The following is a 16,182-nucleotide window of genomic DNA, read 5'->3' as shown; positions in this document are numbered from 1 at the left end:
TCTTTCCTTTCTCTCCTTCCTCTCTTTATCTTCCTCATTGTCCTCCTCCACATTTCCTTTCAATCTAGTAGTAGTAGTAGTAGTAGTAGTAATAGAAGTAGTAATAGTAGTAGTAGTAGTAGTAGTAGTAGTAATGATAGTCTTCCATTATTCATTTATTCTATTATTTTATTTCATTCACTTTGTATTCATTATTCTAATTATCTATAATAATAATAATAATAATAATAATAATAATAACAATAATAACAATGAAGTACAATAATAGCATATTTTTGTACGACTTCAAATCAAATCAATAATAATAATAATAATAATAATAATAATAATAATAATAATAATAATAATAATAATAAAAAACAATAATAATAATAATAAATTTTCATAAGCAGAGAGAGAGAGAGAGAGAGAGAGAGAGAGAGAGAGAGAGAGAGAGAGAGAGAGAGAGAGAGAGAAAATTAAAACTACACTACATATATATATAAACCTTAAGGCATGAGAGCTTTTACTATCACCCCTCACCCCCATCACCCCCATCACCTCCCATCACCCCCCATCACCTCCTATCACCCCCATCACCTCCCATCACCTCCCATCACCTCCCATCACTGTCATTGAGGTGATCCGAGGCTCCAATCATCATCTCTGCCACACCCTCTCTTGTCATGTCTGTGTTGAAGTGAGCTGGTGAACATGTACACAATCACCACTAACATGTCACCACTAGCATGTCACCACTAACACTAACATGTCACCACTAGTTAGAGAGTTAGAGAGGTGACGGACAGCTAAATCCTTTCCAGACGACACCCAGGTACTGAAGGATCCCCTGTCTTGAATCCTTTGCAGACCACACCCTTTCTGCTTCCTGGGGTGACATGACAGTCAATCAGTCATGTCACACAGCTGCCAGGAGTCGGGGGGATAGTGACATGTTGACAGTATGCTCATGTCACACTATCCTCTTGCCATATGTACACCCTCATGCCATGCTGTGTGTGTGTGTGTGTGTGTGTGTGTGTCTTGGAATGTGGTGGTGGAGGAGGAGGAGGAGGAGGAGGAGGAGGAGGAGGAGGAGGAGGAGGAGGAGGAGGAGGAGGAGGAGGAGGAGGAGGAGGAGGAGGAGGAGGAGGAGGATGAAGATGAAGATGAAGATGAAGATGAAGAAGAAGAAGAAGAAGAAGAAGAAGAAGAAGAAGAAGAAGAAGGTGGAGAAGAAATAGAAATAAAGAATTATCGTTCAGTATGGGAAGAAGAAGAAGAAGAAGAAGAAGAAGAAGAAGAAGAGGAAGAGGAAGAGGAGGAAGAAATACGGAAATCAAAGGTCATATTTCCGCTGTGTGGGTGGAAGGAGGTGGAGTGGTGGAGCGTGTGGGTGTGGCCTGGGTGGAGGGTGTGGGGGGCAGGGTAGAGGTACACCCCCTGCCGGCTGTACATGTCCCACTGTACCTGTGGAGAGAGAGAGAGAGAGAGAGAGAGAGAGAGAGAGAGAGAGAGAGAGAGAGAGAGAGAGAGAGAGAGAGAGAGAGAGAGAGAGAGAGTCAAAAATTCAATTATTTTAGTTTACATTTGATTGGTTTTAAGCTTTTCTATTTTTCTAAGCTTATTTCCATTTTTCTAAGCTTATTTCTATTTTTCTAAGCTTATTTCCATTTTTCTAAGCTTATTTCCATTTTTCTAAGCTTATTTCTACTTTTCTAAGCTTATTTATATTATTCTAAGCTTATTTCATTGTCCCTAAGCTTATTTAATTGTTCCTAAGCTTATTTCTATTTTCCTAAGCTTATTTTATTACTTCACCTGTTATTTATATTATTCTAAGCTTATTTATATTTTTCTAAGCTTATTTCACTGTTTCTAAGCTTATTTCATTGTTTCCAAGCTTATTTCTATTTCCATAACCTCATTTCTATCACCCCCATTCCCCCAGACACCCCCACACACCCCTATACACCTCAAAATCACCCCCATTTCCCTCAGACACCCCCAGACACCCCTATACACCCCAAAAATCACCCCATTCTCTCTAGACACCTACTACACACCCTAAAATCACCCCCAAACACCCCTACACACCCCAAAATCACCCCTGCTCCCCATACACACCCCAATATCACCCCCAAACACCCCCCCAAGACTTACATATTCCCCCACCACCACCTGTGCAGTGGGGCCAGTCGTGACCACATCCCCCTCCTCCTCCGTGAGTCGCCACTCCACCCACAGAGCCATGCCGTTCACTACTCCACCAGGGGGCAGCGTCAGGGCCCCCTCGCTGCTGATGGGGGTGTCAGGGATGGTCAGGGGGCGCAGGTCAAGGGTCAGCAGGGGCACAGGGGCGGCCCGGGCGATGGCAGGGTATTCCCACAGGGGCTGGGGTTCAACTTTCTCATCTGCTTCCTCACATGCTGCCTCTATTAACTGAGGGAAGGACAGGGGGAGGGGATTATAGGGGTTTTTTGCTCTCTCTCTCTCTCTCTCTCTCTCTCTCTCTCTCTCTCTCTCTCTCTCTCTCACCTTATCAAAAATATCCATAGTAAATCCATTACAAGTATGAAGAGGTGCCCTGATCTTCCAGAGGTCCCTGTACCACACCGGCAGGGACCACAGGGTGACGCTGCAGGGGGCCAGGGTGGGGTGGGGCCGAGGAGGTGTGCACAGCTGCTGCGGGCGTACCAGCAGTGCAGCGCGTGCCACGGCAGCAGTGACGTGCTGAAGTGTGGCTCGCTGAACACTGCGGTGACCTGGTGTGGGGTGCAGGGTGCAGGGTGACAAATATTAATAAAAAGAGGAAGAGGAAGAGGAAGGGAGAGGATAGAGAAGGGTTAGGTTAGAAAGAGGAAGGGAGAGAAGAGATAAGAGAATGGTTACGTTAGAAAGAGGAAGAAGGAAGAGGAAGATGAAGGGAGAGAAGAGATAGAGAAGGGTTACGTTAGAAAGAGGAAGAAGGAAGAGGAAGAAGAGATAGAGAAGGGTTACGTTAGAAAGAGGAAGAAGAAAGAGGAAATAAGAAAGAGAAATATGAGAGAAAAAATAGAGGAATATGAGAGAGAAAGAAAATAAAGAGGAAAATGAAGAGAAAAGAAGAGAACGAAAGGATTTGGTAAAAAAAAAATAGGAAAGAGAAAAAAATGAAGAAAAATGAGTTAGGTTTAAAAATAGGGAAAAGAAAAGAGGAAATTGAGGAAAAATAGAAGAATGGATAGGTTTTAAAAGAGGAAAATGAAGGAGAGGAAGAAAAGAAGAGAGAGAGAAGGATTGTGTGTGGTTGGGTTAGACCAGATTAAAATTAAGCTTTATCACAAAGAAAAAGAGGAAAAGAGGAAAAGAAAGAGGAAAATGAAGGAGAGGAAGAACAAAAAGAAGGATAAGAGATAAGGAAATTGTGTAGAGAAAGAAAAGAAAAAGAAAAAGAAAAAAAAACAGGAAGTAAATTTCGTTAGGTTAGAAAAATTATTTAGAGGAAAAACAGGAAAATAAACAATAAAACACTAAGAACAGAACCAACACACACACACACACACACACACGGACACAGGGACACAGGGACACAGGGACGTACAGGGTGGACCAGCTGGTTGAGGGTGGTGCTGGCAAGGTCGTCGGTGAGGAGTGTGACCTTATCCTGCAGGTGGTTGGTGTCTATGAAGGCCGCCATCACCCGCCGCCCCGCCTCGCTGCCCTCACACACGTACACATGCCGCGCCCCTGCAATCAGTGCCACTATGTCACCTTAGGGTACGGCAGGGTATGGTAGGGTAGGTTAGGTTAGGTTAAGCTAAGTTAGATTTGGTTTGGTTATCTATCTCTCTCTCTCTCTCTCTCTCTCTCTCTCTCTCTCTAAACAAATAAATAAATAAAAGTAACAATTAATTGCCAGTGTTGTGTGTCTGTATGTGTGAGTGTGGCCTTTGTGAAGTGAGCGGCCACCAGCTGTCAGTGTGTGTTAGGGGGCCAGCCCAGCCAGCCCTGACACTCACCAAGGCAGTAGCTGTGTGGTGAACAGTGAAGGAGTGTGTCATCAGTGTGTAGAGGTGCAGTGATACAGCAGTGTCTTGGTGACACACTGGGAATGGTTCACCATGACACATCTCCTCACACCAGAGCTACAATGTTCAACAAATGACATTCACATTGTTCACATTGTTCTTACTATCATGAACAAGACTAAACTAACATTGCATTGACCACTCATTCAGCACAGTCAGTGTGCACCAATCACCTGGAGAGTACTTCTTTACAGCATACCACTCTCTCTTTGGACAGATCAGAGTGAGCCAAATCTTGACATGCAAGATTCAACATGAGGCCGCCCCTCAGCCAGACCCACTGCCGCCAGCAGGGTGGCCAGGGTGAAGGGTGAAGGGTGAGTGTGTGCAGGCAGGCACACTGAGGCAGGGACTGACCCATGGTGTGTGTGTGTGTGTGTGTGTGTGTGTGTGTGTGTGTGTGTGTGTGTGTGTGTGTGTGTGTGTGTGTGTGTGTGTGTGTGTGTGTGTGTGTGTGTGTGTGAGTGACGGGAGACAGTCACGTCACCAGTGTGATGACTGGTGAGGTCATCGGATGACACAGACCAGTAGGAGTGGTGTCTGGGCCCCATGCTGGACACACTCTGAGGTCTGACATGCACTGTTGCACTGTTCAATATTGTCAACATTAAACTTCCAACAAATGTATGTTTATTTTGCAGTGTGATGTGAAGCCAACATGTGGAGACCCAGAGGAGTGACAGTGCTCTGGTGTGAGGCCACCACCACCCACAGACACAGTTGTGACAGTGGTGATGCACTGGTGGTGTTCATCAATGCCAAGAAGGCTGAGGTGAGAGTGCCAGTGTTGCCAACTGTGCCTTCACTTCTCAGGGAAACACAGTAAGGAGACAAATGTTTTCTCTCAATGCTACAATTTCCTTGCCAATCTTTCCCACAATCCAACACCAGCATCAAGTTAGTGTGAGCCACCACTGCACACAAACCACCCTAAGGACAAACTCAGTGTTGCCTCAGTTGTCTCTGCAATGTGGTGTGTGGCAGTGGAGTCTCTCACACACACATACACACACACACACACAGCGGCTCACCCATCTTAGCAGCAGCCAGGGCCAGCACACAGCCGTCGCCCAGCACCAGCAGCACTGCATCCGGGGTGGCCAGGCGCCGCAGCACACGCAGGTACACTCGCTGCCGGCCCGGGTCACTCAGCTGGCCCAGGCGAGTCCGGGAGTTGATGATGTGAAGGCCACACTCACACACCGGACGCTGCTCACACACCGCCTCGCTGGGTGGGGGAGGGAAGGGGAGGAGAGGAGAGGAGAGGAGAGGAGAGGAGAGGAGAGGAGAGGAGAGGAGAGGAAAGGAAAGGTAAGGTTAACTCTATATAAGTTTGTTTCTCTCTCTCTCTCTCTCTCTCTCTCTCTCTCTCTCTCTCTCATCATCAAACAATCAATCTATTAATCTATCTCCCTCTGTCTTTCACCCACACACACTCCTTCACCCAATCCCTCCCTCCCACCCACACCCCTTCCTCCCACACATCCCCCGTCCCTCTCACTGACCCGTCCATAGTCTGCACATTGAACCAGAGGCTGTACTCGTCATGGGAGGAGACCAGCGTGAGGGAGGCGTCCTTGGCAACACTGCAGGGGGTGGGCAGGTAGTACACAGCCTGCATCCAGTGGTCACGCCAGGGAATATCCTCACTGCTGGCCTTCTCCTTGCCTGTGCAGGGTAGCAGGGGTGAGGCAGGGGTGGTAAATGGTTCTACTCTGTGTCTCTGGGGTGTTTCTAGTGTTTTTGGGGTGTTTTACGGTGTTTTGATGTGTTTTTTGGATATTTTGGGGTGATTAGGGATGTTTTGGAGTGTTTTTTGGATGTTTTGGGGTGTTTTCAGATGTTTAGAGGTGATTTGGGAATGTTTTGAGGTGTTTTTAGATGTTTTGATGTGTTTTGGGGTGTTTTAAGGATGTTTTAAGGATGTTTTGGGATGTTTTGGGGTGTTTATGGGATGTTATGAGATATTTTGGGATGTTTCAGTGTGTTTTAGGGTGTTTTGAGGATGTTTTGAGGCATTTTTGGGATGTTTTGAGGTGTTTTGGAATGTTTTGGGATGTTTTTGGATGTTTTGGGGTATTTTGGTGTGTTTTGATGTTTTGGGATGTTTGTGGGATGTTGTGGGGTGTTTCTGAGGTGTTAAGATGTGACTGTTGTGTTGAAAATGCTTACACTTTGACTGTTGTTTGTTAAATTGCCACTGGAAGTCCCAATAACTTCCACTGCAGCCTGTCAAACTATTAGAACCAAGAAAAACATCCTTGAAAGTCCCAATAACTTATACTACACCCCCAAACACCCTTAAAAACCCCAATAACTTCCACTACACCCTTGGAAACACCCTTGAAAACACCCAACAACTTCCACTACATCCTTGAAAACACCAATAACTTCCACTACACCCTTGAAAACCCCAATAACTTCCACTACACCCTTGAAAACACCAATAACTTTCACTACATCCTTGAAAACACCAATAACTTCCACTACACCCTTGAAAAACACCAATAACTTCCATTACACCCTTGAAAACACCAATAACTTCCACTACACCCTTGAAAACACCAATAACTTCCACTACACCCTTGAAAAACACCAATAACTTCCATTACACCCTTGAAAACACCAATAACTTCCACTACACCCTTGAAAAACTCCAATAACTTCCACTACACCCTTGAAAAGCACCAATAACTTCCACTACACCCTTGAAAACACCAATAACTTCCACTACACCCTGTCAAACAATCACTGGAACCTTGAAAACACCCTTAAAAACCTAACAACTTCCACTACACCCCAAACACCCCACAGCACACTCGCACCCCCACACAACACCAGTACACTTACCCACACAGTCAGGATGAGCCCAGAAGGGAGCACAGCTGAGCACCACCTCCCCCTCCTGGTCCATCTGCACCTCCCACCACATGAGCACTGCGTCACACCGCCCAGCACTCAGACACTTAAACTGCACTCTTGTAGTCTCATCGCATGGCAAGTCCCACTTCCTGCCACTCCAGTCAAACCTGTAGGGGGTGTTGGTTAGGTTAGGTTAGGTTAGGTTAGGTTAGGTTAGGTTAGGTTAGAGTGGGTTAAGGTGAGGTTAGGTTAAGTTCGGGTGGGTTAAGGTGAGGTTAGGTTAGGTTAGGTGAGGTTAGGTTAGGTTAGTGGGTTAGTTTAGGTTAGGTTAGGTTAGGTTAGGTTAGGGTGAGTTAAGGGTCTGGTAAGGTTCTTGAAAAATGTAAAATAAAAAGGTACCTGTATTAATTTTTTTTTTGCTGCTAGACGACAATTACGAGATGTTAGTTTAGTAGTTACAAAGGAATTGAACTATAAACAACTGCATGAAGAATAAACAATCAATTTTTTTAAGAGAACATTTTCCCTATAAACTTTGTCACCGGTGGGCAGATTTCAATTTTTGCCGGTACAAATATGAAGTATGTGGCGTAACACTTTACATCTATTACAATTTTGCATTTTATATTTTGATGGCCATTATGAAAAGGAAGAGAGGAAATGTTTGAGGTTTGTGAGCTGAGGTTAGGAGGAAAACTATTGTGAGGGGATGAAAGAAGAGGAAATGTTTGAGGTTTGTGAGGTGAGGTGAGGTTAGGAGGAAAACTAATGTGTGTGGGGAGGAAAATGAAGGAAAAAAGAAGAAAAAGATAGGATAGATTTTAATGTTAGCTTAGGAAGGGGAGAAATAAAGGAGAAAAGATGAAGAAATAAGAAAAAAAGAAAACGAGAGAGAGAGAGAGAGAGAGAGAGAGAGAGAGAGAGAGAGAGAGAGAACAAACACCCTCACCCCCCCAGCTTACTTGAAGACAGGCAAGGGTGGTGAGACTGGGGTGAACCAGCTGCGAGGCACTTGAGACAGCTGGAGGTCATGTACTGCGGCGGCACCTGGGCACTGCTGCACACTGGGAGGCATTGACACTAACACCTGGGGGGGAGGAGAGGTGAGGAAGGGCAGGAGGGGGATGGAGGAGCATAATAGTTTCATAACACAACCGATCTCTTCCACAACACCTTTCAAATCTCTGTCTACACACTGACACACCCTACACTCACTCTCATTAGTTTGTTGAGTCACCTTCAGACAAACACACTCTTTTTAATGGTGCTAATATACCTTAAACTTCCTCATTTAGTTATTTTACCTATCAATATCTTTAAATTCTCCTAATATTTGTCTTAATCCCTTTCCGAATGTTGTAATCTTATTCAAACTTCCTCTAATCCTTTCTTTGTTTACTTTTGATGATATTCTAATGGTTTCTGAACTTGTACTGTAATCTCTTATAATAGAATCAAAACCCCCTTTCAAATCTTTCCAAACACTCATAAACAATCTAAAAAAGAAAGAGAGCAAAAAGGAGGATTAGGTTAAAAATTGGAAAAACAGGAAAAAGGAAGAAAAGAAGAGATACAGAAGGCTTAGGTCTAAAATAGGGAAAAAAAGAGGAAAATGAGGGGAAAAGAAGAGAAAAAGAAGAGTTGGGTGAAAAAGAGGAAAATGAAGAAAAATAAAAGAAAGAATGGTTAGCTTTCAAAGAGGAAAATGAAGAAAAAATACAACTACACACACACACACACACACACACACACACACACAGGGACAGCCTCACCTCACCACCATCCCCCCTCACGTCCGACACCTTGTTCCATCGCTGCAGCATCTCCGAGGACACCACCTGGGCAAACACTGTGCCCTCAGAAGGAACCAATAGCGCGTCCTCCTGTAGAGAGAGAGAAAGTGAGAGAGAGAAAGAGAGAGAGAGAGAAAGGTGAAGATGAAGCAAAGGAGGCAAATTTGAGAGAAAGCATAGATGAATTAAATAGCAATAAACAGCATCACAGAGAGAGAGAGAGAGAGAGAGTGTGGGAGAGTGAGGAAGGGGTGAGGGGTGAAGAGAGTGAGAGGGTGAGAGGGATGAAGATAGGAAGGAATAAGAAAAGGAAGAAATAAATGAAAGAAAAAAGATGGAAGAAAGAGATGAAGAAGGAAATAGACAAAAAAAACAGCCAAAATAACAGCACAAACAGCCCCCCAAGCCCCCCTCAGCCCCCCAGACACTCACAGTGAGGAGGTGGTCCCTGGCGTGTCTGTAGGTGTCGATAGCCCCCTCGCCGATCAGCTCCGTGTCAAATACTTCCGCCACTAACAGGTTGGCCCGCTCCGCCATGTCCCCCCCCGGCCCCACCTCAATCTCCGTGGACCTCTTGGGGATGAGGTGCACCTGTGGGGGTCACGTCAGGTCAGGCTGGTGTGACAATGTGCAGTGTCGATGGTGATATACACACATACACGCACACACACGCACACAAATGAATGGAAATAAATAAAACATAGAAACACAATTATTTCCCATCTCCAAACACGCACACACACACACACACACACACACACACACACACACACACACACCTTACAGGACAGAAGAGAAGGATGGGACCTAATAACAATGTAGAAGACAGTGAAAAGCTAGACAAGGAAGACCTGGTGGTGGTGACGGAAGATGGAAGGACAAGAGGACATGTGAAGAGGATCAGGATGAGGCAGGGCAGTGTGTGAAGGATCAGGATGAGGCAGGGCAGTGTGTGAAGGATCAGAATGAGGCAGGGCAGTGTGTGAAGGATGGTGCAAAATAGTTTTCCACACACACACTGGAGAAGTGGTTAGCATTCAATTTTCACCTTGTTACACCACATCAGGTCCACAACTTCAACAAAACACTGCACAAATGGACACACAGACACAGGACACCACCAGCCACACTCTACACTCTGCAGTACAACCACCTCAACACACACACACACACAGTACCTTGTTGCCACAGCCGTTAGCCGCCAGTCCCTTCTTGGCACACTTAGCCATGGGGTAAAATGCCTGCAGGAGGGAAGATGAGTCAGTAATAAAGGTAATAATGCATAAATAGGGCAATAACAAGGCAAAAGATGAGACGATAGGTATATTCATGAGGTAACAATGAGGAAACAAAGGAAGGCAGGAAAAAAACAAGAAAATTAGGTTTGTGAAGTTAGTAAAGATGAATTAATAAAAACAATAGCAAGGAAAAATAGATAAATAAATAAAGAGGAACAGAATGACAGTAAAAATATGAAAAAATCAACAAAAAAAACTATCTTAACTTAGGAAATGATATAACTACTACTACTACTACTGCTACTACTACTACTACTACCACCACACACACACACACACACACACACACACACACCTCACAGGCCGTCACAGAGTCAGCACCACACGTCACAGCCATCATTGACAACAAGCCAGTGCCAGTGCCAATGTCCAGCACCCTCACCGCCTCGCCACGCCGCCGCAGTGCCGCCACCGCCCGCCGCACACCCTCATAGTACTTGTCATTCTGTAAGGGGTGTGTGGGGTTAGGTTAAGGTGAAGCAGACTTGTTTTGGTGTGTTTTAAGATGTTTTGGTGAAATTGGGGTGAATTTGGTGTGTTTTAAGGAGTTTTGGTGGTATCTAGGTGTGTTTTGAGTGTGTTTTAGTGTGTTTTAAGGTGTTTTGGTGGTATCTAGGTGTGTTTTGTGTGTTTTGAGTGTGTTTTGGTGTGTTTTAAGATGTTTTTGGTGGTGTAAGTGTGTTTTGATGTGTTTGGGGTGTATTTTGGTGTGTTTGGGTGTGTTTTGGTGTTTGGGGTGTGTTTGGGATGTGTTTGGGTGTGTTTTGGGTGTGTTTGGGGTGTGTTTGGGTGTGTTTTGGTGTTTGGGGTGTGTTTTAGTGTTTGGGGTGTGTTTTGGTGTGTTTGGGTGTGTTTGGGGTGTGTTTTGGTGTTTGGGGTGTGTTTGAGTGTGTTTGTGGTGTGATTGTGTATTGGTGTGTTTAGGGAGTGTTTTGATGTGTTGTAGTGTGCTTTGACATGTTTTTTTTTGGTATTGTAGAGTGTTCAGTGTGTTTTTAGGTGTTTTAGGGTGTTTGGGAGTGATTTAGCAATTCTTTGAGGTTTTTTTAATATCTTTTATAATTAGATCCCCAAAAATGCAAAAAAACACATCTAAACTATGCAAAACTCACCAAAAACACCTTTAAACCAACAAACTGTATCCCTAACCTAACCTAACCAAAGGAAGGCTCACCCTCTCGGCATCGTGCAGCATGTCGGCATAGGCAGAGCGGGCAACCTCCTGCTTGTAGTCGTAATCTTCCGGCATGATCCCCCACTCTCTCTTCCCTGTGGTGGGGTTCAGCTGCTGGCTAAACACACTCATACTGGGGTGCTGTGAGGTGCTGTGGGATGTTTTTGCTGTGTTTAGCTGTGTTTTGGTGTGCTGGGGATGTTTTGTGGTATTTTTTGGGGTGTTTTTCTGTGTATTTTAGTGTGTTTGGGAATACAGTGTGTTTTTGGTGTGTTTTGGGGTGTTTTTGGGATGTTTTTATTGTTTTAGTGTGTTTTTGGGATGTTTTGATTGTTTTAGTGTGTTTTTGGGGTGTTTTGGGTGTTTTAGTGTGCTTTTGGGTTGTTTGAGTGTGTTTAATAGTTTGTGTAGTAGTAGTAGTAGTAGTAGTAGTAGTAGTAGTAGTAGTAGTAGTAGTAGTAGTTAGTTGAGCACCTGTGGAGAGAAAGACAGGAATTAATACATAAATAATAACAAAAACAATCTGAATTAACCATAAAAGGATAACAAATAACAACAACAACCTTGAATTACAAAAAAGAATAAATAATAATGAAAAAAAAATATATAGAAAGAAATTAAAACAACAAACAACTTACTTTTCCCAACCTTTCTAAATCTTCGTATCAGCGTATCAATATCACCAAGTATCAGCGTGTATCACCAGCTAAGTTAAGTCAGGTTTGGTGAGGTGAGCGTGTGGCGGGAAGTAGTGTGCCACCTCGGTGAAGAAATGGTGAAGGTGCTGCTCCTTATGATGGCGGATGAACAAAAACCTCGATATATATTCCTTTAAGTACTCAGATCGCATGCCAGGACGCCTCACCCAGTCCTTCAGGTCCTGCCACAGCTCCCTGATGGTGTGCGTGTGCGGTAGCAGGTGTGCGGATGCTGTGTCGGGTGTGTTGGATTCCTCGGTAATGGAGTTGGTTAGCGTGTGTGTGAATGGGTGTGTGTCGGGTGTGTCAGCCTCCTCTTTGGGTGTAAAAAGGTTGTATCTTGCTTCCTCTTTGACCTCCTGTGTCTTGGGTGTGCTGAGTGCGTGTAGCTCGTTACTTTCCTCCCCGTCCTCCTCCTCCTCCTCCTGGGCGATGATGAGGGTGTAGCCAAGCTTCTGCAGAGGTAGTGACGCCCCCCACGCGCCGCACGCCACCACAGACCCCGGTAGGATGTTCTCAGTGATGGCAGGGAGGACAGCTTCTCTCCCTATCTTGTCTATGAAAGGAATGACGAAGCTACGTTTTGTCTGGCGCTCTATCCCGCCGAAGACCCACACTTGATTCTTTGACTTCCCCTCCTTGGGTCGCCGTTTCCAGACGAGTTTACGGTCAATTTCCACCACTACCCCGTGTCCACCGATCGCCTCCTGCCGCTCCAGCCAGGTCTCCGTCACCAGCGAGCAGTTCTTCCGCCACTGAACGGAAGTTTCGGTGGAAAATTTCAAGTTATTTATCACCTCAGCGTGGTCCCAGTGTTTCCGCAGCCAATGGTTCACAAACAGCACAACTTTCCACGGCTCCACATGTGCTCGCTCGAAAAACGTGTCTTTGTAATCAGAAATGGAGAAGTTACAACGAATCCTCTTCCTACTGTTCTTGTCAACCGTGTAGGAGCTGCAGTACCACCGCGGCGAGTCTTTGCGGAGGTGGCAGGGCACTCCACACCGCGGGCACCACACGCGGCTGGGCAGGACACCGTGCTCGCGGAGGAACTGTAAGGCGTTAGCACTGTTCCCTGGTATCTGGCCGTGGAACTTGCCGAATATCTCCCAGCTAGGCAAGTCACACCCGCCACACAGCTCTGCCATGCCCAGCCCCACTCATGGCGTCTGCACACCCCTCGCACACCACACACGCACGCCAGCCAGTCACCGACGCCACAGGGATGCTGCCACGCTGCGCCCTCACTGTCTGCAACATGGAAATGGACGTTCATGCATTAAACTTTATTTACTTTTCTTTGGTTTATTTATTTTATTTTTGTTTCTAATTAGGTTTGATTGGGTTGTGCTACATTTTTTTTTTTTTTTTTTTTTGCCTGTTCGACAGCTAACGCGCGCTAACACACACACACACACACACACACACACACACACACACACACACACTATATCACCATACAACGAAGCACAAACAAACAAACAAACACACACACACACACACACACACACACACACACATCACCATACAACGAAGCACAAACAAACAAACAAACACACACACACACACTGCATCACCATACAACGAAACACAAACAAACACACACACACACACACATCACCATACAACGAAGCACAAACAAACAAACAAACACACACACACACACTGCATCACCATACAACGAAACACACACACACACACACACACACACACACACACATCACCATACAACGAAAGGCAACACACACACACACGGTCTATGAGCTCTGAGCTCGCTCCGTAATGGGGAAGACTGGCTGGGTGACCAGCAGACGACCGAGGTGAATTACACACACACACACACACACACACACACACACACACACACACACAGTAAACAACGGCCAGGAAGGGAAGGGAAGGAAGGCAAGAGGGAGGCTCCCGCCATGATGACGTCACGGCCCGGCGGGGCGGGTCTGGCGGGCTGATGACGTCACGGCCCTGGCCTGCCCTGCCCGGGCCTGCCCGGCCTGGCGGTCTTATATACGTAACGTAAATCATTTTGAAAATGACCTCTCGAAAAAACGGCGCCAGACGCGAATGCTTCACATATTCTGACTTGGCACATAATTTAAGTAACTCCAAAAATATAAAGAGATTCCAAAGTCCAGTAATATTAAAGATCTTCTAAAAGAACTATAAATAAAATGTTGGAACCTTGACCCCCCCTTCAAAAAACTTAAATGTCCGCCCATTCTCACTCCAAAGGCACGAAACACATTTTGAAAAATATGAACAGTCTTTTCCAACACTGTAGAGTGAGTTAAAGCCACAAATAAATAATTGACAGGGGTGCCAACACAAACATTATTGGAACATTAACACCGTCACAAAACAATTCCACTCTCCACTAATTCCACTGACCACCAAAGCCAAACACTTCACAACACATCAACTATTTTTCGAAAACACCACCACCTTGATACTGCCTCAAACTAAAATTTTCCCAGGACGGTACTGAAAATTTGGCGCCAAAAACCGCCCTTATTTAACACAAAAACAACGCCAACAACAACACGCCGCGCCCCACACACGCACGCAAAACACTTCAAACACAGCTAAATACTTGTACAAACCATCAAATCTTACTATTGAGCCAAAATAAACTGTCCAAGAACTAAATAAAATAATCCTGGATTCTGGCGGGCCGGGGTGGGCATATCCAAGATGGCGGCGGGTCTGTGAAGGGTCGAGCCTCCCTTGTTTACCTCACTTAAACCTTCACCAAACTTAAACCTGACCATGGCGGCTGTGTCTCAATGGCTCATATGAAAGATTAGTGCCGTGGCTGCATATTGTGGCAAGGCAGAGAGGCAAGAGATAAGAGATAAGGCCTGTAATGGCTGATAAATGAGAGGGCTAAGATGGCGGCGGGATCTAGTGTCAGGTGGGACCCCCCTATATCTCACATAAAAGCCTTCACCAAACTTAAACCAGGCCATGGCGGGCGTATCTCAACGCTGGATAAGAAAGGTTACTGGCGTGGCTGTATGTGGAGGCAAGACAGGGCCATAATACTGAGAGATAAGGCTGATGATAGGCAGGAGGGGGTGGCGGGGCGGTTGTTTACATTAGCTAGGGGTTAGTGTTGGCAGGTTTCAAAGTCCTGGCGGGAATATGGACCTACACAAACACATTCCTAGCGTCCCTGTGACCTTACCGTGACCTGAGGTGGTAGTGGTGGTGGTAGGGCACGTTATAATCATTCAATAAAACACCACACAATGTAATGTTTCACGCCCAAATATCTCCCGGGAGCTGTTCCGCCGGTCACACTCACCACAACCTCTCCGCCCACCGCTAGCACTGTCACACTACTGCCAAACCCGCACTGAACCACCTAGCCCCCTCACCCACAATGCACCACACTATTCAAAAGGCAGTAGCTAATGTCATACGGGTCATCAAGGGTGTTTTAATGGTCCTAGTGGGAGATTGATAAGCTTTCTACGTTATCAATAGGAGAAACACCCTTATAAACACGGCTTGTTGTCTGCATAGGGGTGAGAGAGCTGTTTATCTATATAGCGGTATAATAAATGATGGTATAATACTGTAGTGAATGGAAATGAAGCCAAACACTGCAGAATAAGGGTAAGCTATACGTCAAAATCACCCAAATGAACCGCAATGCATCCACAGACCTTCCTATGAACCGATATACAGCCAAAAACTAACCGGTACTATCTCAAAACTACGAAATGAACTTAATAAACCAGAAAAATGTAGGAAATACTTATAAAAACTACCAAAACTAACTAAATAGTCTTAAAATGAAGAGGATACTCATTAAATTTGCCGAAATGGACTTAAATAACCCTAAAATTAAGTAAATACCCTTAAAAACTATCGAAGCTCACAGAAACACATCACAAATCACCACAACACAACCATAACACACCCAAACACACTCAAATATAACATTACCACCTTCATCCCCACCTGATCTGACCAAATCCGGGTAAGGGGGTGCAGTATTCCCCTTCTCCTCTCTCGTCCCGCCCCCACGCCCCCAGTGCACGCTCCCATAGGTGTAATGAAGCCCCCCGTGGCCCCCCAGCATATACTCACTCAGTGGTAGAAGGAACTGGGGCAGGAAATGAAGCTTCTCTCGAACCTCCACGTGTGTTGTCAGTTTGTTTACCTTTGAGAGGGTTTACATTTACTATCACTTATATACTGTCATTCATTATTCTCAAAAGTCCTTTATAAGTGTGCTTTTTATATATATTTTGATTTTTATTTTTACATTTGTTATTATTATTATTG

At 45.2% G+C, this 16,182-nt stretch overlaps 2 protein-coding genes across 5 annotated transcripts; both read right to left on the bottom strand.

Annotated features, from left to right (window-relative positions):
* Positions 1 to 1,188: 1,188 nt before the first annotated feature.
* LOC123505159 (protein arginine N-methyltransferase 7-like) lies at positions 1,189 to 11,456 on the bottom strand. The gene is given in 14 exon segments (XM_045256307.1): positions 1,189 to 1,449; positions 2,143 to 2,421; positions 2,518 to 2,639; positions 2,642 to 2,744; positions 3,563 to 3,708; positions 5,081 to 5,277; positions 5,555 to 5,717; positions 6,900 to 7,078; positions 7,874 to 7,998; positions 8,684 to 8,794; positions 9,137 to 9,295; positions 9,883 to 9,945; positions 10,298 to 10,447; positions 11,177 to 11,456. Coding segments are annotated over 14 exon segments (2,145 nt in total). The 5' UTR covers positions 11,309 to 11,456; the 3' UTR covers positions 1,189 to 1,233.
* A 123-nt stretch (positions 11,457 to 11,579) lies between these two features.
* On the bottom strand, positions 11,580 to 16,073 carry LOC123505164. 4 transcript variants are annotated; one of them, XM_045256321.1, is made up of 3 exons: positions 15,985 to 16,073; positions 11,815 to 13,125; positions 11,580 to 11,650 (listed from the first exon to the last, which is right to left on the bottom strand). In XM_045256321.1, the coding sequence occupies exon 2, from the start codon at positions 13,020 to 13,022 to the stop codon at positions 11,883 to 11,885; it is 1,140 nt and encodes a 379-aa protein (XP_045112256.1). In that variant the 5' UTR covers positions 13,023 to 13,125; positions 15,985 to 16,073; the 3' UTR covers positions 11,580 to 11,650; positions 11,815 to 11,882. The 4 variants fall into 4 exon arrangements, with proteins under 4 accessions (XP_045112256.1, XP_045112276.1, XP_045112269.1 ...); XM_045256341.1 differs by lacking the exon at positions 15,985 to 16,073 and adding an exon at positions 15,856 to 15,929; XM_045256334.1 differs by lacking the exon at positions 15,985 to 16,073 and adding an exon at positions 15,194 to 15,265.
* Between the last annotated feature and the right edge of the window lie 109 nt (positions 16,074 to 16,182).

Source organism: Portunus trituberculatus, chromosome 2, assembly GCF_017591435.1.
Source record: "Portunus trituberculatus isolate SZX2019 chromosome 2, ASM1759143v1, whole genome shotgun sequence".
NCBI classification, from domain to species: domain Eukaryota; kingdom Metazoa; phylum Arthropoda; class Malacostraca; order Decapoda; family Portunidae; genus Portunus; species Portunus trituberculatus.
This window is presented reverse-complemented; position numbering and strand designations above follow the sequence as displayed.

What these genes read in the sequence shown, in the direction of transcription:
- LOC123505164 (XM_045256321.1), bottom strand. Translation starts at nt 13,022, where the DNA reads ATGGCAGAGCTGTGTGGCGGGTGTGACTTGCCTAGCTGGGAGATATTC.